This window comes from Eleutherodactylus coqui, chromosome 4, assembly GCF_035609145.1.
Source record: "Eleutherodactylus coqui strain aEleCoq1 chromosome 4, aEleCoq1.hap1, whole genome shotgun sequence".
Classification (NCBI taxonomy): Eukaryota; Metazoa; Chordata; class Amphibia; order Anura; family Eleutherodactylidae; genus Eleutherodactylus; species Eleutherodactylus coqui.
Window position 1 is genome coordinate 236,442,784 of NC_089840.1, and position 21,790 is coordinate 236,464,573.

The 21,790-nt window shown below is 47.0% G+C and overlaps 2 protein-coding genes across 2 annotated transcripts in view; one reads left to right on the forward strand and one right to left on the reverse strand.

Moving 5' to 3' along the window:
* The window catches only part of SFXN2 (sideroflexin 2), a 55,181-nt gene extending 39,979 nt beyond the window's left edge, over positions 1-15,202 (reverse strand). Inside the window, exons 1-2 of the mRNA XM_066600918.1 lie at positions 15,101-15,202; positions 8,356-8,525 (exon numbers count right to left, since the gene is read on the reverse strand). Coding sequence (XP_066457015.1) covers positions 8,356-8,516 — 161 coding nt within the window. The 5' untranslated portion in view covers positions 8,517-8,525; positions 15,101-15,202. The remainder of the gene's footprint in view (positions 1-8,355; positions 8,526-15,100) is intronic.
* Positions 15,203-15,365: 163 nt separating this feature from the next.
* Positions 15,366-21,790, forward strand: part of ARL3 (ADP ribosylation factor like GTPase 3) — a 48,630-nt gene continuing 42,205 nt past the window's right edge. The window contains exon 1 of the mRNA XM_066600919.1: positions 15,366-15,468. Within this exon, the coding sequence (XP_066457016.1) occupies positions 15,466-15,468 (3 nt within the window). The 5' untranslated portion in view covers positions 15,366-15,465. The remainder of the gene's footprint in view (positions 15,469-21,790) is intronic.

Sequence of the window (21,790 nt, forward strand, 5' to 3'; positions counted from 1 at the left end):
AATCCCATCACTAGCGAAACAGGTTCTATCACTGCTGACAGTCGATGGCTGTCTGCACGGAGCACTGCGGCAGGTTCTCGGAGGGCTCCGGTTAGGAAAGTATTAATTTTTTTTCTTCATACTGCTGCTAGTGGTACCGTTTAGCGCTGTCAGAAATGTGGTACTAAAATTGTGCTACGTTTTCGGCAGCTCTGGTAACGCTGTCCATTCATTTCAATGGGCGACGCTCGGCTGAAAACAGCCAAAGATAGAACATGCATCGCTGTCAAAGCGCAGCGTTGAAGACACTTGTGTGAGCAGCCCCACTGAAATGAATAGGAGTGTTGTGCAGCGTTTAGCGCTGCTCTGAAAAGGATGCGCTAAACGCTGTACAAAAACATCTGTGTGAGGGACGCCTTACATGGAACCAAAAGCAGTAGGACAACCTGTAGGAACGGAAGCCATTATAAAAGAAAGAACAAAGCAAAACAAACAAAAAAGCCATAAAAACACAGCAATACAAAAACAAAACACTTTTTTTTAAATAAATATATGCGCTTTTTTTGTTCTGAAGAGTTGTTACAGTTTTTTTGTTGTACAATGTTCCTGCATGTTGTCCCTACTGCTATATAGGTTAGTGAAGCTGCAAGGGTCCTGTAGTCGAAAAGCCTATGGAAAGCGTGTCATGTGTGCGACTTATCGCCGAGGATCACGCTATGATAAATCGCCCGTGGACACTCAACCTTAAAGGGGTTCTGTCATTTAAAAAAAAATTATAAATAACTTTCATTCAGGCCTCCTGCACACGGACGGATTTGCATTGCGAAATCCAGAGCGGGATTCCGCTTTTGGATTCTGCAGTAAACGTGATTTCATGCCCACGAGCAAAAATAGATTGTGATTTCCCACTCTCTGGGAAGAAATCGCAGCATACTGCGATTTTGTGCAGGCTACCCACGGCCGGCTTCCATTGAAGTCAATAGACTCCATCTGTCCCGTGGCCATTCTGCAATGATCATTTCAGAATGGTGACAGGAGCCGTGCCATCTCCATAGCAAGGGCACGGCGTCCTCTTAACTGCAGAGAAAAACTGCAGGCTGGCGGCAACACAATTACAGCCGGGCCCATTGCAGGGAGACAGCTTGAAGCTGAGACAGGAGGGGAATCACACAGCCCAGCCAATCAGCAGCTGTGGGCGTACCCTATGCCTCCCACAGCACAATCCCAGGTCTCCACCCATTTTTGTGGTGGAGACAAGATACACCAGTACCGGTGTTGTCTTATATTAGGCGTTTTCTAATATGGGCTGGTAATGGATAACACTACAGCAGGTAGCGACTCTGTTAGGGTGCCTTCAGACTTGTGATCGCCATTTTGCTGTGTTTTTTTAACGCAAATATTAATAGGACTTTCTAATGTTAAAAACGCATTGCACAAAAACCGCAAAGTACAAACTTGTGTTTTTTGTGCGATGCGTTTTTAACTTAGAAAGTCCAAAGGACATTCGCGTTAAAAAAAATTTAAAAAAAACAGCGATGTTGCAATCGCAAGTTTGAAGGCACCTTTATATCTGTGTAGTAGTCACCCTAAACATCTGATGTGTTTCTTCTCAAGTATTTAAACCCAGGAACTCTGATTAAGACACCAGTTAAAGCTTCATGTCAATATTCTGTCAGCAAAGTAACAGGAATATAAAGTGTTAAGAGTCAAGAAACGAAACTCTGAACAAGTCCCTCTCCCCGCCCCGCACAGCTATGCCAACATGCAGAGAACTGAAAGTAAAAACTATTTGACTTCTCCACTTCCACAACTATGGCGTCTGCTGACCTACGGGAAGAGCTGAACTGCTCCATCTGCCTGAACGTCTTCACAGACCCCGTAATGCTGAGATGTGGACACAACTTCTGCATGGATTGCATCAAGGTGGTTCTAGAGTCACAGGAGAAATGTGGAACCTATTCCTGCCCAGGGTGCAGAGAACCCTTCCTGGAACGACCTGCGCTGCACATAAATATTGCCCTAAGGAACATAGCAGAACATTTTTCCATTGTGCCTGAGGGAGAGGTTGGTGGCATCTCATGTACTTACTGTATTCACTCTCCTGTACCTGCTGTCAAGTCTTGTGTTCACTGTGAAGCTTCACTATGTATGGCCCACCTGAGGGTCCATGTAAAGTCGCCAGAACATGTGCTTATAGAACCCACCAGTTCCCTGGACACCAGAAAATGTCCAGCCCACAAGAGGATCTTGGAGTACTACTGCGCCAAGGATTCAGCATGTATTTGTGTGTCTTGCAAACTGATCGGGAGCCACAAAGAACATGATGTAGGTCCACTGAATGAAGCCTCTATGAAGAAAATGAACATGTTGATGAACCACCTGCTAGGACTTAGCTCAAGGAAAAAGGAGTCTGACACCCGAATACAGGGTCTTCAAGCTCACATGACTAAAGTTGAAGAAAGTGCAACTGATATAACCGAGAGAGTGGAGAACTTGTTTAAGGAGATCAAAGGAAAGTTGGATGTTTTAGAGCAGACGGTCTTGAGTGAGGTCACCAGGCAGAAAGAGGAGATCTCACTTATCGTCACTGATCTCCTTCATCATCTGGAATTCGAGAAGGATAGTTTGACCAAGAAGATATTTCACTTTCAGACTTTGTGTAGGGAGACTGATCCACTAATCATCTTACAAGACCAGGAGACATTTCAGGTTAATCCTGGGAAAGGGGCACAGCGTTATGTAGGTAACCTCGATGAGGGACGTATCTCATTGCCTTTGATCAAAGGTGCTACACATATTATGAGTCGAGTCAAGCAAAGTATTTACCTGCAGCCCCAATCGGAAATCCTACTAGATGAAGGTACAGCTGGAAATTCAGTCGTTGTATCCGAAGATAAGAAAATGGCCTCCTTTGTTTCTGGGGAACAGAATGGGGCTCCTCCAGCTATCAATCACTTAAACAGCTATCAGGTATTGAGTGTCACAAATTTCTCTTCTGGGCGGCATTACTGGGAAGTAGAGACTAGTAAAACTGGGAATTTAAAGATTGGTATGGCATATCTAAGTATAATCAGAAGAGGAGATAACAGCCGTCTTGGAAATAATAAGAAGTCTTGGTGTTTGCGCAGATTTAACTCGGAGTATTTCATGGTTCATGCCGGAAAGCTACTTCAAATTCCATTCAAGGAGTCCTCACAGAACTTCGGAGTGTATTTGGATTATGAGGCAGGAAGTTTGTCTTTTTATGCCTTGTGTGACCCCATCAAACTTCTACACACCTTCACTACTAAATTCACTGAGCCTCTACATGCTGCAATATCTGTACGCAAGGGTTTCGTGAAAATCAGGGGCTAAAAATGTATCACTGAATAGGATTTGACCCCCAAAAAATGTGAATCCGCAGGGCAATATAGAATAACCTACATAGGTTCTCCATTAGAATAATGCTCTTCTGAAAGATCCCCTTAAGGCTGGATGCACATGGGAGTCGGTGTTTTCACATTCGCCACCGGCGATGTAAAAACGCGTGAATGGGCGCACAAATCTAATGTTTGTACGCCCGTTCAGATGGCCCTGGCCCGGCCCATATACGCTGAGGCCGCAATGCCGTTGGCCGGGAGGAGATGGGACGTGGCAGAAGCTAGTGTGCTAAGATCCCGCCCCTCTCCGTCCTTGTCGCAGCCAGCAATTGGAGGGGCGGAGCTTAGCTCTGTCCCCGCCCCTTTCCATTGCAAACTGTCGGCAAGTGGCGGAGAGGTGCAGGGAAGGGGGGTGGGAGTTTAGCAGTCATGCTACTAAACTCCCTCCCACCTCCCTTCTCCGGCAGCTGTCATGAGCTCCCATTGGAGTCTATGCTGCTGTCGCCAGCGTAAAAGCGCATCTTCGCTGGCCACTTTTACGCCGCGGAAATACGCCCCATTGTAAACCAAGAGGGGCTGCGTATATCGGATGGGCGTGAAAACCCACCGATATACACCTGTGTGAATCCAGCCGAAAGGGTACATCCATTTATGAGTCCGCAAGAAGTTTAGAGGTGATGGTGGGAGATGAAACCAAGAAGCGGTGTGGTTTATTAGGAGACTCCTGAAAGAACTTTCCTTCAAAGCTCCTTCGCAAGAGACAATTCTGGAATTCCATGGTTGTCCTGGGTAACTACACCCAGATTTTTATTCCACCATCTCTTTTTAAGCATTTGGTTAGAGATGCGGGCAGATACAAAAAAATGGGGGTAAAGTTTAAAGAAGTGTGTTCTGATCAAATTTCATAATGGAAAAACCATACTACATAGAAGTCTATGAGTTGAACAGAATTTGTTTTAGGGCCAGAATACAAGATAAGTCCTGTGTTTGGTGCCACATACTGGCGCACAATGTCATAGCTACGGGGAAGGGGCAGAGGTAGCATTCACATCCAGACCCTGCCACCCGAGGTTCTCTAAAGACCTCTCTGCTACATAGGAAGATACCAGTATTATAAGAGCCACATAGTGCTGTAGCTGCTGCTGATTTTGTATTCAGGCCCAGGAGCTTCTGCTGGTTTATACGTAAAGTGCCCATCACGTGGTATTAAGCAATGTGTGTAGTAATAGATTTAATATTGCACCAAACTTGATTTCTTGTCTTTCATATGCATGAAAATCTGTGATAACACAATAAACGTTTAGTAAAGAAAAAAAAAAGAAAAAATTCTATACTCACCTTTTCCTTCCCAGTCAGTCTACTTACCTTCTCTTCTCCTGTCTCCTGCAGTCCCAGGTGAGTCACCTCCCTTTAGCTTGGAACAATAGTGCCACCAGTCTCTGGATGGCCGACAGTTGGAGCTGCTCTTGTTTGTCGGAAGATTCGACAATCCCCTCTACTGGTGGTTTGTCAAGGGCTCCCGGAGCCGGTCACCTTGTGCGTGTGCCCTCACGTATTCACCGGTCCCATCACCTCCCAACAGTCTGGTCAGAACGGCCCAGGTGGCAAGTAATTCGTCAATACGCCCCCTCTCAAACTTATAACAGGGTGAAATCTCTTTGACTTGGTAACTTTGTTAACAAAGGGTTTCTTCGCCGATCCCAGAAAGCTCAAATGGTCTTAAGGACCCCCTATGGTGCAGGTGTGCCATAGGAGCATCTAGTGGTCAACAAGCTCTACACAAGCAGAAGAAGAGGTCACCACACACAAGGAGCCTCCGAGAGCCTAATATAGGCCAAGGGGGGAACCACTTTTAGGGCCTCAGGTGGCAAGACCGATCATCTAATCACCACAACTCTACTCATTTGCATATCTGCCTGAAATATAACTGCGTACCGGGTTTTTGAAACAAAACGGCAACTCCTTTTAATTGCTTCATTTTTTTTTCTTTTTAAGCATACTAGACGGTTGGTTGGTCCCGCCAAAATTGGTAGGTTCAGACGCAGATTGCCCAATGTGTTTGGGGAGCTCTCCATCGTCACATGACCTACAGTCCTCACGGGTCCTCTTCATGGGAGCCTAATAAAAATGAATGCAAGTATAACCAGCGCTGCTCCCCATCCAGATCAGAGCTCCCCGATAGTCGGCTAATAGTTCTTCCCAGCCTAGTAATAGAGTCTAAATATTCCTGTTAACACCGTTCGGTCTGATAAAGGGTTTTTCTTTCTTGCGCGATTTTAATTAGCTGAAAAGAGAATTTCTAAGTGACAGAGCCTCTTTAATGGATTTCACAGAAGAAGCTGATCATTAAAATCTGACAGGTTTATTGATCTATCCCAGCACTGGAGATGTTTTGATACCCGGCTGTCCTTGTGTTGCCTAGTAACGCTCTACCTGCGTTCCATTAACTCTAAAAAGTCAGGGACAAATTTATTTCACACAAGTCGCTCCCACACGCTTTCCATTTACCAAACAGTTTCCTTTGTTTTCAAGAGATTTAAAGAGGAAGCGCCCGCCTATTTCTGGCCGCGCTTTATTAAGACTTGGCTAGATATACATTAGATTTCTGTTCACATTTAACCCTTTTGTAACTGGGAGCCATCAATATTCAGGTTTCGGATAGATCTATTATAAAAAAGTCAATATCTTATTATTTCATAGTCTACGCCAATTTTATTTCCCCCATATGAGCAACATTTAATTTGGCAGTGAAATTTGGTAATCAATTTTTCTAAAAGCATGTTTTTGGGGCAAAGTGGACAAATATAAGAAAATATCATATTTGCCTTGTCTGATTTTGGACTCTATTGTTGCTTGTTTCAATGAATGGAAAGTACCTAAATGAAAGAATCCCCCAATTCTCATCAATGTAGTGATGCTAAATATACGTATTTTACCCAACTAAGGATGAGCGAGTATACTCGCTAAGGCACTACTCATTCGAGTAATGTGCTTTAGACGAGTATCTCTCTGCTCGTCCTTAAAGATTCGGGGGCCGGCGCGGGGCGGGGAGCTGCGGGGGAGAGCGGGGAGATCTCTCTCTCCCGCCCGCTCTCCCCTGCTCCCCGCCGTGACTCACCTGTCAGCTGCGGCGGTCCCCGAATCTTTATGGACGAGCAGGGAGATACTCGTCTAAGGCACATTACTCGAGCGAGTAGTGCCTTAGCGAGTATACTCGCTCATCCTTATACCCAACCCATAATGCCAGAGTATAAAAGTCACTATTTTTGTTTTAATTAGACACTGATGTTTCAATGTACTTAGCATAAATCAATAGTACAGATGAATATAAGAAACTTTGTATTAGAGGGGTGTCACATCTGCAGAGGGAATTCCGTTTTCCGGCTCAGTTTCTTTCGAAATTGTGAGCCGAATTTGGGACAGAACCTCTGGCCGGAGGGTCCGATGCAGATGTGAAACCGGCCTTCTATTGTATATTATCAGCGAAAAGTGACACTTGCTCCGCTAATCAGCCACTTCTCTTCCCTTCTGTAATGATCATTCACTTTCAGTTCACTGCTCACTAAGGGATCAGGTTACATGCTGCCCATAGAAGTCTACAGAAAGAAGAAAAGGAAGAAGGAGCAGCAAAAAGTGTGAGAGACAGAAGCAGAAAGACAAACAGACACAGCTGATGCCTTTGAGAAATTTTCCATCTCACCCCAGCTACACTGCTCGGTACTGCTGTACAATGTCCTCTATGCTGCTACTTTTCTGTATATAAAGGGCGGCTGCACACAACCAGATTCGAATTGCGAAATCCGCGATGAATCGTCTGCGCAGACGATTCGTGTCATTCTGCAACAATTCAAACCCATGGAGCATTCGCATGTGCGCTCACACGAGCGGACAGCAACTGCAATTTTCTGCTCGCAGTAAGCTCCATTTTTGTGAGGGCTCCACACAGAGGCTTCTATTAAAGTCCATGGAGGTTGTCCGACTCGAGGCCACTCCACAATTGACATTGCAGAAAGGTTGCAGGACCTGCGTCGTCGCCTAGCTACAGTGTGGGAAAATTTGTACTGCGCATGTCCGCTGGTCTCCGGAGCTCTTGATTCAGTCCTTAGCCACCGACAGAAAATTGCTTGCTGGTAATGTTTGTAAACCCCGCCTCCAGCAAAGCAATAGCTCTGATTGACTTAGCCACAGCGCTCGAGAACCAATCAATGCAGCGCTTGATGAACCAATGCAATGGCTGTGATTGGTTCTTAGAGCGCTGCATTGATTGTTTTTTGAGCACCGCAGCTCAGCCAATCAGAGCCATCGCTTCCTGGAGGCGGGATTTACGAACCGCATAACCAGCAAACGATCTTCTGTTGCCAGCCGAGAACTAAAGCAAGAGCGCCGAAGGTCTGGAGACCAGCAGGAGGGACCCGGACAGTGCCTGCTAGGCAAGTATGATGAATTGCCGTTTAAACTGAACGAACCAATGATGTCTTTTTGCCTGCGTAAGATAAAGATGAATGAAAAGTGAATGATTAGCGTTTGTCGTTCATTCGTTGGCTCGCGATTAAACGATTATCGTTCACTCCTCGTTTTAATGATTTTTTTGAACCTCAACTGTTCCGTCCAAAAGCGCCTTAAGTGATCTCCATAAACAAGAGACGACTACAGACAGACGAGTCTTACGATTTCATATGACGATTTGTATCAAGACCATAACCTAAAAGAATAATAAAATGTGTATATGCAAAATCCCAATGCTGTGTCGCATGATCCCAAATATTACCCCTTTCCAATCGACTGACGTTTTCCTACATTCTGATTGAAGCTTGCACAGCTCCAATGTCAGAAGACGTCCGACAGGGTATTCTTACCGTCTATTGCCAGCCACTCTGCTGTCGGAGCTTCTGGCGCACACACACTGGCTTTAGCCAGCAGATGGCACCATTACGTAACAGCAAAAAGAGAAAGCTTTTTCAGAAACCCTGAATCCAAAATTGGATTGGAAAGGGTTAATCCGAGTCTGTGAAATTACCTGCAGGATTCCACAAGCATTTTTGCTCTGTCCAGCTCTTGCTCCGATACAATCACCGTTCTGGGGTCTGTAATGTTGAAAAAGTGCTTCAGCCGGCCCATGAACGTATTCTGGTCCCATCGTGGGGCATCAATGTTAAACTTGGAAACGTCAACTTCCATCTTTGTAAACTAAAATAGAATAAAATATTATTTTATTAAATATTTAGATTTTATATAAATCCGATAATTACCTTGTAAAACTCATCTACTCCTTCTATCCGTTCATCCTCACTCATCTATATATCTATATATATATATATATATATATATATGACGAAAGCCCTCACTGACTCACTGACTGACTGACTCACTCGCCAAAAGTTCTCCAACTTCCCGATGTCGTAGAAACATGAATTTTGGCACAAGCATAGATTATCTCCAAAATAGGTAAAGTAATTGGGTCTCAACTCGATTATTCAATTCTAGCGCAAAGGAATTGGCGTCGAAATTTAACATACATAATCTAAATCTCTCACTTCCCAATGTCATAGAAACTTCAAATTTGGCACGGGCATTGAATATGTCATAAATAGGAAAAGTTAATGGGTCCCAACTCGATTATTCAATTCTATGCGCAAAAGAATTAGCGTCCAAATTTTACGTACGGAATGTATTTTTCTCACTTTCCGGTGTCAAAGAAATGTGAAATTTGGCACGAGCATTGATTGTCATAAATAGGAAAAACTAATGGGTCCCAACTCGATTATTCAATTCTATGCGCAAAAGAATTAGCGTCCACATTTTACGTACGGAATGTATTTTTCTCACTTTCCGGTGTCATAGAAACATGAAATTTGGCACAAGCATTGATTAGGTCATAAATAGGAAAAGCTAATTGCTCCTAACTCGAATATTCAATGCTAGCGCAAAAGAATTAGCGTCCACATTTTACGTATGGAATCTAATTCTCTCACTTCCTGATGTCATTTTATATAAAGGAAACGTCGCATGGTTACCTCCCGTGGTGTTTCCTGGGTAACGCAGAGAACTATGCAAAATGGTGAACATATGTTTTTCCTCAGTATGTCTAAAGTAACCACGACTTCATAAGATTTCCGTGTAAACACTAGATAAACACCAGTACCAAATTAACTCGGGCGAAGCTGGGTATATCAGCTAGTTGCATATAATCGTGCCTACAGACACAGTTTCCAGTTGGGTGCATACACATAGCAGCAGTTTGTAAATTGGTCAAAAAAAAGCAGTTTTTACCTTCAATTTTTTTTTGTGATTTTTTGCACTGTAAATACGGCACAAGCAAAAAGCATGTAAAATAGCTTTGTGACAATTTAGCTCTAGCAGCATGAAATCCAATGGGTTATACAAAAGAGCCAAGTGGCTGTCAATGTGTCACAATCATAAGAAATGACCTTTACAAGAACCTAAACTTCGTGCCCCTCTGATGCTGTAGTAATGTCACCGCGATTGATAAATGTACATGGGGAAAGATTTATTACTACTGGTTACAATCAGTAGCCAAATTAATACATGGTACAATCCATCAATATAAGCTTAAGCCAATAATGCCAAGCTGAGATTGGGCATATGCCAGATTCATCAGAGTGCCACTCTGCTGCTTATTTCCTAGGAGATCGATCGTGCTGAAGCTCATCTGCTGCCTGAGGACGATCAGGCTACCCATATTATAGACAGTCAACTCAAATTCACACAGACGTAATTGCAAGCATATTTGCGTGCGCAAAATTTACACAGACAATACACCGATTGGTTTAAATGGATTCATTCACATGTCTGTATTTTGCGCAGGCATTTTGGTAAAAAAAAAGTGGCGCACACTACTTTTCTGTGCACCAAAAATCCCCATAGAAGTCAATGGGGATGGGGGGAAATGTGCACGCAATACGCTGGACACATTTGGAACGCATTAGATGAATTAGCTATTTCACTTAGTTCTCCTGTTTGCTACGCACACTACTTTTCTGTGCACCAAAAATCCCCATAGAAGTCAATGGGGATGGGGGGAAATGTGCACGCAATACGCTGGACACATTTGGAACGCATTAGATGAATTAGCTATTTCACTTAGTTCTCCTGTTTGCTACGCGCCAATGAACATGCTTTGTGGGCGTACAGTTAAATACGCGATACACGTGCAAAAAAACCAAAAAGATTCCATTTGGCGCCACTTAGGGTCCACACATCATCGTGGGGAATAAAGACAATAACTGATTGGTCACTGTGATTTCCCAACTGGCGAAGTACATCAGCCTGTGCAAAAACCAAACGCTGATCTTGCCAATCAGCACCTGTTATATGGCACAAATTAAGTGTTGCAGAAGGGCCTTAAAAAGGTTTTCTAGATGTTGAAAATTGATGATCTATCCATAGAATGGATCATCAATAGTTGATCGGTGGAGGTCCACCACCTAGGACCCTAAACAATCAGCTGTCTCCTGGGCCAGCTGTCAAGCTCCGTATATTATGCAGTGGCCAAGTACGGTATTGCAGGCCCAGCTCCCAATGAAGTGAATAGGAGCTGTGCCTGTAATACCACACCAGGCCACTGCACACCGTATGGAGCTGTCCGATTCCTGCTGGCCCAGCAGACTCGAACAGATGATCAACCGGAATCCTGGGAAGCGAACCCCTGATATTTAATTATTGATAGTCTATTCTGTGACTAGGTCGTCAATTTTTACCTGCTGGGAAAACCCCTTTAAGGAGACACTAATTTTTGTAGTTCTTCAATCCCCTGGGCTGTAATGATTTACAACAGTTGTGTATGTCTATTGAAATGAAGGCAAGTGACGAGATAAGACCTTGGGGGTCCTTCACACGGACTCATGCGTATTTCAGTTTTTGAATTTGCAGCGTAGTCACGGGCAAACTGCGCTGTAGCGCTACGTTTTCTTGCCCATCGACAGTCTTTTTAGGCACCCAAATACACAGGGTCAAGTGGATCTGGTGTATAAATATGGGCTCTTAATGGGTGTAATGCGCACAAAGATAGATGGTGTCATGTGTTCTCGTGTCAAAAAAAGGGAACGATCCATTGAAGTAAAAAAACGTGTGCGCAATTTGCGGCGTACATCCGCTCATGTGAACAAGCCCTTAGAATGCGGTTTGCCTCGTACGGGACGTGGAACTACAGCGGCTGCACGGACCTCTTACTTGCAAAATAATTCATAGAGAACGAGCAAATACTAACCAGCAAACAAGATATGGGAACATTGACCTCCGGGCAATCATTACCCAGATAAGTAGACGAGGCGGCATCTTGGAAGTCGGGGCAGAGAATAACCTGTCATCCAGATGTACAACATGAGCAAGGCGAGAGCTGAAAGACGAGTTCATGTTCCAACAACTACCGCGATGCTACTCTCCGAAAAACCCCAAACAAGAGGGATACAACCTAAAATACTACTTAAAAAATAAATAAATCGCCGCACGTCATGTTGGGGCCCGTTTTGCTGGTGAAAGTGGGCCCAGGTTCTGTGAAGATTGGAGATCACGCGGGTGGCGTCCACCTGCTGTCCGATTGGGTTTTTTTTATGTCCAATTTGGCGGCCAGAACATGGGTACACCAGCATGAATGTGGCGTCAGGCCTACCTTACACATGTTTACAGGCTCACCTTACATGCTGGCAGAGGCTCCCATTGTTTTCAATGGAGCCTCTCACACAGCCGCTTTCCAGCGCCGCGATTTTCAAACGGAGTCTGTTCAGCGCTCATCATCAAGGAAAACGAAAGTAAAATGCAGCAAAGTGCTGCGATTTAAATCGTGGCGCGTTGCCACGTTGATGTGTGAGGGAGGCCTCAAAGTGGTCTAGGCTGGGTTCACACAGGGCAGATTTGCCGTGGAAATTCCGTCCGGAATTTCACTGCGGTAAATCCGCCTGCGGCTGTTGATCCCTGGATTAGCCAGCCATGTGGACGAGATTTCTCAGAAATCTCATCCACACGGGACGGAGAATCCGTCGCAGCAAGGCCGGTGTTGCGGCCCGGATTCGCCGAGCACAGCATGTCCATTCTTTTTTTTTTCCATTGCGGTCGTGTTCTCCTCTATGGGAGTGCCGTCCGCAACGGAAAAGCGTGCGGCCAAGCCACTTCAAAACCCACGGCTAAGTGCCGCGGGTTTTGAAGCAGCGCCTTCCCGGCAGAAATTTCACGGTTTTTCGCTGTGGCCAAACTGCAAGATTTCAGCCGGGAATACGCCATGTGGGAACCCAGCCTTATGGGTCTTATTTTTTTTGCAAAAAAAGCGGTGGTCAGATGTGAATGAGCTGTCATTAATAGAGAAATATCAAACATGCTATAAATAGTGTATTTTTTCATGTTTTTTTTTTTTTTTTGACCAGTGGCATTTTTTTTGCAGACGCAACTAGCTGCAGGCTGGTTGTTTTCCCATAGGTTTTTCAAGATATGAAAAATGCAGGTTTAAAATGTGCCCTTTTTAATGCACCCCATTATGTTGATGGGCGATGAGGTGCGTTAAAGAAAAACGCAGAAAAATAGAATAGACGGGGCTTGAAAATTGCGGCGTTCTAGCGCAGGTCTGGGAGGCCCTATTAAAATCAATGGGAGCGTTCTACGCTAATCACAGTAAAAAGCGGGCCAGTGTGAGAGATGCCTATGGGGGCCTTCACACTTGCGAGAAAAATTGTGCGTTTTTTTGAGTGATGTGAGAGCGAATGAAAACACCGAATTATTAAACCAAGGATTTTCAATGGTTTCGTTCCCACTTGCGGTGTGGGATTCTATCTCCCACATTTCCCTATGGAGCCTCTGATGTATCACATCACAACGCACGCACTTGCGATTTTCGTGCGATGCGTTTTTAACACTAGAAACTCCTATTATCCATTGAGAGAAAAACACAAGCAGCAGCGATGTTTTTGCAAGAATAAGCACCGCTGACGCCAAGGCAGCTCATAGGCCAAATTTTCTCGCGGCAAAATCGCGTTCACCAGTGTGAAGGAGCCCTAAGGTAGCGTAATATACAGCGCCAAAATACCATAGATTTGCATTGGGGGGGGGGCGGGGGGGGTTTCAAACCTGCGTTTTTCACGCACACGAAGAAAAAAAATTGCAGCATGTCCTGAAAATCTATGGGAGCTGTAAAAAAAAAAAAAAAAAAAAAAAAAACAAACACGCCTTCCTGCAGGCATAAATACTCATGTACACATGCAGAAAGACACAGGGAATATATGTACTTCAGTCACAGAAATATGCTGCGCACTACGTGACGGAAAAGGCTAACTTCACACTAGCGAACGCCATTTTCGACCGTGAAACACAGCTGGATATCGCACTCGCCAACGTGCAATTTCCCCATGGATGGGAGGTTTTATCTCAAAACCGCCTTACATCACTTCAGGGAAGCAGCGCTCCTCCACAGCGCTTCCTCTCGCATTCGAAGTCTTCGCGTTCTTGGCGCTTCCTTCACAGGGACCCGGTGGCCTCTAGTGAGCGCGGCGCCGCTGGTTACGCATTTCCGCTATGTGTAAACATACGCCAAGACCAGTGTCACACGGGCGTAAACACATTTACATCCATATTTGGACAATGGGTGTTGCATATTTGCACACGCGTGTGCGTGTTTTAGTGTACTTTGTGTGCACTCAAATCATGCACATTTGCGCACGCAAAATAAAACAAAAGCAAAAAAAAGAACACGCCACCACGCTCCCATTTAGTGAAACAGACAATTAAGTTAACGAGCTCCACGTGTGGTATTTTCGTGCACTAATGCACAGGTAAACAAGAGCGCGCTTTGTATTTTTTTTTTTTGCGCAAACGAAATGCGTGCATAAAACCCATTGAAATAAATGGCTTCCATCCACTGACAGGCATGGAAACGTCCCGTACTACGAGAAGGCGATTTCTGAAATCTCCATATGGCTTGCAGTGGAGATACCACAGCCATTCCGCTAGTGCGATATATCGCGGAAAGTAATGGAGGAAGATTGAAGATATGAGCGTTTGTCCATGCGGATGCACAGCGTATCGTCTGCGCGGAAAAAAAAAAGATAGCAGACAGGAAAACTACACCAGAAAGTAGCTGAACGTCCCTCGGGGGAGTCTCTCGTACACAATGTTAATCCATTGACTTTAGTAGTGGGCGCCCGTGCGGAATCCACACTAAAGTAAAGCGTGCCGCAATTTTTCTTCCGCTAGCGTAAGGGGAAAAGGAAAATTCAAAAATACCTTTCAATGCTCATGTTATACCGTGGATGACGATCGTGGAATCCGCAATTCAAATATGTTCAGGCGATACCCCCCATATGTTAGGCAGCGCAGATCAATTTATACTGCGCATTTTCTCCGCAGCGCGTGGGGGAGATTTTCTAAAATCCCAATGATTGTAGCGTGAATACTGCGCATTTTTCCAAAACGGTTTCCCCCTGCGTGAAAGTACCAAAAAGCGCCGAAACAAACATTATATAGTAGATACTGTAAGCACTGTATAAATAAAAAAAATACTATATATATATATATATATATATATATATATATATATATATATATATGTGCGCGACAAAAAATTGACACAAAGTGAATTACCAAATTCAGTTAAAATAAACCCACTAGTCCAGAAAGAAATATCTATACTGCCCAGCTATTACCATGCTGTCTGCACTGTGCCCCACTCCTGATTATATATATATATATATATATATATATATATATATATATATATATATATATATATATATATATATACTACTTTGGACATACTCTACCTGCACCACTGCTCCAACACCGCAGCTGCTCTACACAAGCATGCCCTACTCCCCATTCACCCGGCCCTTCCGTCCACGCCAGCTACTTGGCGCGTCATAACCAATCAGCAAACAGGATTTATATCTCCAACCAATAAAATGACAGCACTGGACACCGCCCACTTATACTGTACTCATTTCAGAGGATTAAGCCACGCTTTGCGCAAGCGCACGACAGGTCCACAATCAGGGCGGGGTAATGGGCGTGGTTAGAACGTGTGTTTAGGTAACCAGTGTACGCGACGTAACCCGCCCAGCGGCGTGACGTGCTAGCAGCGGCTTGGGTGACGTAGTTGCCCCTGGTAACCTGGAGAGTCGCGGAGAGGATGGTGAGTGATGCGCGGAGGATTCCTCGGTTATCGGTAACGTTAGGTAGGAGAGGGTGGGGGAGGGGATACCGGTACAGGGAAGGTCGGGGCACGATGGATGGAAGGTGTCAGCGGCTCCGGTCGCTGGTGGAGAAGGGGGCTCTTCCGTTGCTGGGACGCCATGTTGCTGAGGAGGGATGGGGGATGTGAGACACCGCTGGCTGCTCATCCCTGGTGAGTCACAGTAAGCGGCTCTTCCAGGATTAGCTCCCGCAGCAGTGGCGGCTCCTCTGTCTCCGGCTGGGAGGAGGCTGCTCGGTATGTGCGGCTCCTCGTACACATATGTGAGCTGACCCTGTATAACAGGTTGCCCATAGCAACCGCTGCTAATCCGGACCGCAGCCTGATCCCACGTGTGATCGGCGCCACTTTTATATGGATCCGGCGTTTTTTCCGGCACCTACTAGTCATAATGTGCCCTCCGCCTTCTGTACGCGCCATTTTACTGGTATATAATTATTCTACCCAAAGGGCTGCTTCACGCGGACGGATTTCTGTGCGCAATACGGAGAAAATAAAATATTGATTTCAGTGGGTTTGTTAGAATTTTTTCATTTTTTTTCGCACGCAAAAAAAAAAAAAAAAATAGAATCTGCTCCATATTTGTGCACCGAGGGTCCCCATAGAAGTCTATGGGAGGTGCGCAGATGCGCAATTCTGTGAAAAACCACATCTGGACTGGGGAGGGGGTCCCACCTATGTTTACATGCCCTAGATGCACCGATGTACGCCCCTCATATACGTATGCTGGGGGCGCTCTCGCACCAGCGCTGGGGATTCCGCTTTCCTGTTCCATTCGGGAAATCCCCGCGACTGAATGGTTCCATCTGTAAACTGTTTTGTTCAGTTGGATATTTTATATACTGTTTCCCCCTAAATAAGACACTGTCTTGTATTAATCTTTGCCCCAAAAGAGGCACAGTGTCTTATCTTCAGGGGAGGGGTTAATACTCACGGTATTAGTGTATCTTGACGCCACCAGGAAGTCCTAGTGGAGTCAAAAGTGACAGCGGGGGTGACGCCCCCTGTACGTGATTGGATGGACAGCCGGCAGGGCTGTAGGTCCTGGAAGTCCACTGTAGCTGGTCAACGCATACTGTAGCCATAGCAAGGGGCTTCCTCGCTTGGGACCAAGAAGGCGCAAGCTACCTGATTAGGAAGCCTCTTCTCCTCTGCCGCCGCCGTCGTTGCACGACCACAAGAGCCCCCCCCACCACTCCGCTCTCTCTCAGCCGAGGTGAGAATCTGTCCGCTGCAGGGAGGCCACAGGGACACCGCCACTCAGCTGCAGTACTTGCGGCCGCCGGGTCTCACAGGGTCTGCCGGTCATGTGGCCTCCCTGCAGCGGTTGTGATGTAGAAGGTGCAGGACTGCAGCACTGCCCACTTCTCGCTTGGGACCGGCGTGTGTTGCAGCAGTGTTCGGATGGCGGCAGTGTGTCCTCCCTGGATCGGGCACAAAGTAACATCACCGGGGAGTGGGGTGGGGGAAACGCAGCATTGGGTGATGAGTAGCCGCTTCACTGTCGGGGGTTGGGGCTTCAGGGCATCGTAGCGAGGAAGCCCCTTAGACATGCTGCATGGGGGGCTTGCTCTATTCACTTTTCGGACCCTGTTACTGGCCTTCTATGACCTACACTGCATGCTCCTGTGCATCCAATCACGTACAGGGGCGTCACCCCACCTGTCACTCTTGACTCCACCAGGACTTCCACCTGGTAATACCAACACTCACCTAGCAGGTGGCGTACGGGTCTACGGCGCTCCAGTAGTCTTTCGTGTGGTCCTCAGTGCTGAGAGAGAGCATTTCTCGCTGGTAACATGGCTTGAATAGCCCCCCTCTAGCGAGAGATTGCTGTGATTGGCTGAGCCACTGCGCTTGTGATCCAATCAGAGCAGACGCTCGATGAACCAACCACAGCCATTCATTGAAGTAATTCACTGAATGGCTGTGATTGGTTCATCGCTTCGGCTGTGATTGGCTAAACCACTGCACTCGTGATCCGATTACAGCAATCTCTTGCTGGAGGCGGGGTATTCAAGACCCGTTACTAGGAAGAGAATGCTCGCTCTGCGCTGAGGACCACACGGAAGACTGTCGGAGCGCAGCAACCCAGTATGAGGGACCCAAACGCCGCCTACTAGGCGAGTATTGTTTTTTGTTTTTTTTTTAAATGTAATGTAGCTAGGGCTTGTTTTCAGGGGAGGGCTTATATTTCAAGGGGGTTCTCATGACCCTTCATAAATTGAGAGTCCCTTATGGATCCCGGTGACTATCTACATGGCAAAAATGTATTGGGTTCAGTGTCTTAGGCTAACTTCACACGGGTGAGTATGATATCAGGCAACGAAACTCAACCCCATATTGCTTGGGAACGGGCTATTTCCCTGCGGGTGCACGGCCATTTTGTGTCAATCAAGGAAGTATCAATCCTCCAAAAAGCCACGCCGGAGGATCGGCAACGGGAAACCTCGCATCGGACTCGCGTGCACCTCACGCTGTGCAAGGATTTTATTGACCCCCAATGAAAACAATGGGCGAAGGAACGCCAAAAAATAGGACATGCCGCAATATTTTCCTGCACCGCAATGTGATGTAAGGAAAAAAAAAAAAAGAATCCGGCAAAGCACAAATCTCACACAATTTTCTCGGCTGTGTGGAAATGGCCTAATGGTTTTGCATGGTTACAACAGGATGAGCCTCTGCGTAGTGGGAGCGCTTTTGTCAGGGCGATCACTCCACAGATAGGTCAGGTGATTATAGGGGTAGCGTGTTATCTAGTCGTCGCTGGGATGTCATGTATGCATGTGGTACCTGGTGTCTAAGGCCTACCTTGCACAGGCGTTGTGGTAAGTGCCGCGATTTGCCGCGTTTCACTTTAGTTTTTTAGCACTCATTGACGAGGAGCGCTAAATGCTCAAAAGTAGAACAGACACCACCCGAAAAAGCACTGCGATCAAACGGCTGTCTGAGCGGTCCCATTGAAAAGTGAAAAAAGTGGGAGTGTTATACCGTGATTAGCGCGATGCTGAAAGTGCTGCGCTAATCGTGGTAAAAAACGTCTGCGTGAGGGAGGTCTAAGTCCTCCTGCACATGGGTGGACATCTGCAGCAGAATCCGCGGTGAGCATCTGCACTGCAGATCCGCAGCAAATGGCACCCATAGCATGCTATGGGAAATCGATTCTTCCTGCAGAGTTGCGGAAACCAATTGTGGTTTCCGCAAGCGGAGGACAAAAATCGCAGAATGCTCTATTTTTGTGCGGATTCCGTGCGGATGGCTTCCATTGAAGTCAATGGAAGCCGTCTGATCCGTGGCCCTTTCGCAGGAGTTAAAAAAATAAATAAATCTGCACTGCGCATGTCTGACGTCGAGCCGTGCGGACCATCTACAGTACAGATGAAAACAAAAGTAACGAGGTACACGCGGATGCCGCTGCCCTCAAGACTGGATTCCGCATGTGGAATTCGGGTCTGTCATGTGCAGGAGGCCTAAGGCTCAATGGGTATTAATGTATCTTGATGCCACCGGAAGTGTGAGTGGTGTCAAGATAGTAGGTGCTTGACAGGGGGTTTACGCCCCCTGTTCCTGATAGGCTCTTATTAGTCACCCTGACAGCATGTCTTGGAACTCAACTCAGCAATGCACAGCGGTCTCCTACTCACGCGTGTGCTGCTAGCCCCGCTGTGACTGTAGACAGCAGCGGCCTCCACCCTACCGGCGGTAGTGGTGGCTTCCCCTGCCGGCGGCTTCTTCCTGTGACTCTTCGCGGCGGCCTCCTGGCAGCAGTGCTAGACTGACAGTGAGTAGTGGTAGTGGTGGTGGTGGTGGCGGTGGCTTCCCACAGCGCTGGCTTATTCCTGTGAGTCTTCCTGGCGGCATCTGCGGCAGCGGGCTAACGGTAGCAGCGCTACAGTGACTGTGGGCAGCACTGCATCGCCGGCAGTGTCCCCGGTGGCTTCTCCATGTCACTCTTCCTGCTTTCACTGTCCTTGGTGACGGCAGCAGCGCTGCACTGATTGTGCCCTCCTCTTACCGGGGCCCCTGTGACTGTCCCCGCCGGCTGCAGTGTTAAGATTATAGGCTGCACTCCCTTGTAGCGGACGCCAAAGAGGAAACGCAGAGCCCTTGGCCCTTGGTCGGTGGGGCCGACTCAGATCTTCTTGTGGCCTGCACAGTAACCCCCCGCCACATCAATAAGCAGCCTGTTCTCCGGCATAACAGTGCCGTGACTTGGGGTTAGGCTTGCATTCTTTTTCCCCCTTACATGCAACCCATTTCAGTGAATGCTGTATGCCTAGCAGGTACAGTAATCCCTAGCTGTCCAGCCACGGAAAAAGCACTAAACACTGTGCTGCTAGGACCTTTGACAACTCGCCAATTAGGAGCCAGGGGTGTGACAGGAGCGTGGCTGCATCCAAGTTCTCTCAAACCCCTAGCTTTATGGTGGCGCCAAGATACACTAATACAAGCCCAATGTCCACTTGCGGATTTGATTTATTAGCTCTAGCCACCCATAGGAAACCATTGGGCGTCCGCAACTGAATTCTCCCATGGTGGTCGTGGCCTTAAGATGGTCCTCCATTGTGGGCCCTACTAGTAATAACAACCCTTCTACAGGCTTTCCACTCATCCCACCTGCAGCACTGGTCAGATGACGTCAGCTGCCGCTGAGTCTGTGACCGCTGACCCCTCCCCTCAGTGTCTGCGCTACATACAGGACAGCGCACGTAGGCACAAGGAGGGGAAGTCAGCGTTCATAGACTGTACTGCCCCTGCAGGTGGGGTGACAAGAATTCCTGCTAGGTTTGATGCACGGCCGGCGGGCCACTAAAATGAGGCGGTGGGCTAGGTTTGGGCTGCAGGCCATTTGTATCACATGTGTGACCCAAGTTATAGTGCTGTTAGCGGAGGTGGTAGGGGCTGCGGGAGGTCTGCGCTATACTCAGCTGCTCCCCCATTCCCGGTCAGGTCTGCCTATGAACGGAAAACAGTCGTATTTTCAGACCAGGTGCAGACTTCAAAGGCAGGAACGGGGGAGAGGGATATAAAGGTCCATTTACACGAGCAGATAATCGTTCAAAGATCGCTCAGCAACAGCTTTGAGCGATTATTTTGCATAAAAATAGAGAGAGAGCTCCCCCCTGCTATTCCCCGCTCCACCCCACCGTCCCCCGGCGCCCCCCCGAATCTTTTCACCCGAGTAGGCAGTTACTCGAAAAAAGCTATGATCGATCGAGTAAATGTCCTAAATGAGCACGTTCGCTCATCTCTAATTACAACCATCATGCCACAACAGGAACTGCTGCTCTGACCCCGATGTAGTGGCCAGCGATTGTAACTGCAGGCACAGATCCCATTGATTTAAATAAAAACTGTGCCTGCAGTTACCAGCACCAGCCACTACATCTGGGTCGGAGCATCAGCTTCCACTCTGTACCCATGTATGGTGGCGCTGACAGCGGGTGCCAGATAAACTGCTTGGCCAGGGTCCCGAGCATCAGACCTCAGCCAACCAACTAACCTGAGGATAGGTCATCAATAGGATTTCCCTGGAAAACACTTTAACAATAACCTAAGGGCCCTTTTTACATGGAATGATTATTGTTCAAATAAGCAAAAGTGAATGATAATCGATTGGTCCAAACGAGAGCCAATGACTGAACGAAAATTGTTTGCTTTTTGCTCGCCGTTCATTTTATACCGACATAAAAATCGTTGGTTTGTTCACTAAGGCTGGGTTCACACAGGGCGGATTTGCCGCGCGGCATTTGGCCGCGGCAAATCCGCCCGCGGCCGCTAATCTCGGGATTAGCCAGCCGCTAATCTCGGGATTAGCCAGCCATGTGGACGAGATTTCTCAGAAACCTCGTCCACACGGGACGGCCAATCCGCTGCGGTAAGTCCGGGTGAAGCTGCGGCCGCCGCAGCCGCGGTTTCGGAAGATGCAGCATGACTATTTACCTTTCTTTTTTTGTTTATTTTCGTTGTGGCCGTGCTCTCCTCTATGGGAGCGCCGGCCGCAACGGAAAAGCGGGCGTCCGGGCCGCTTCAAAGTCGCCGTGGCTTAAACCGCAGCGGTTCTCCTGGCGGAAATCTCGCGGTTTTTGCTGCTGCCAAACCGTAAGATTTCCGACGGGAATCCACCCTGTGTAAACCCAGCCTTATTGTTCAGTTTAAACAGCGATCGCTCAGTCATTGTATCAAGCTACTAATATCGACCTGTCCGTCTGTGCGTGAGTGTGTGACTTGCATGCTTCACCCCTTATCACACTACGATGAC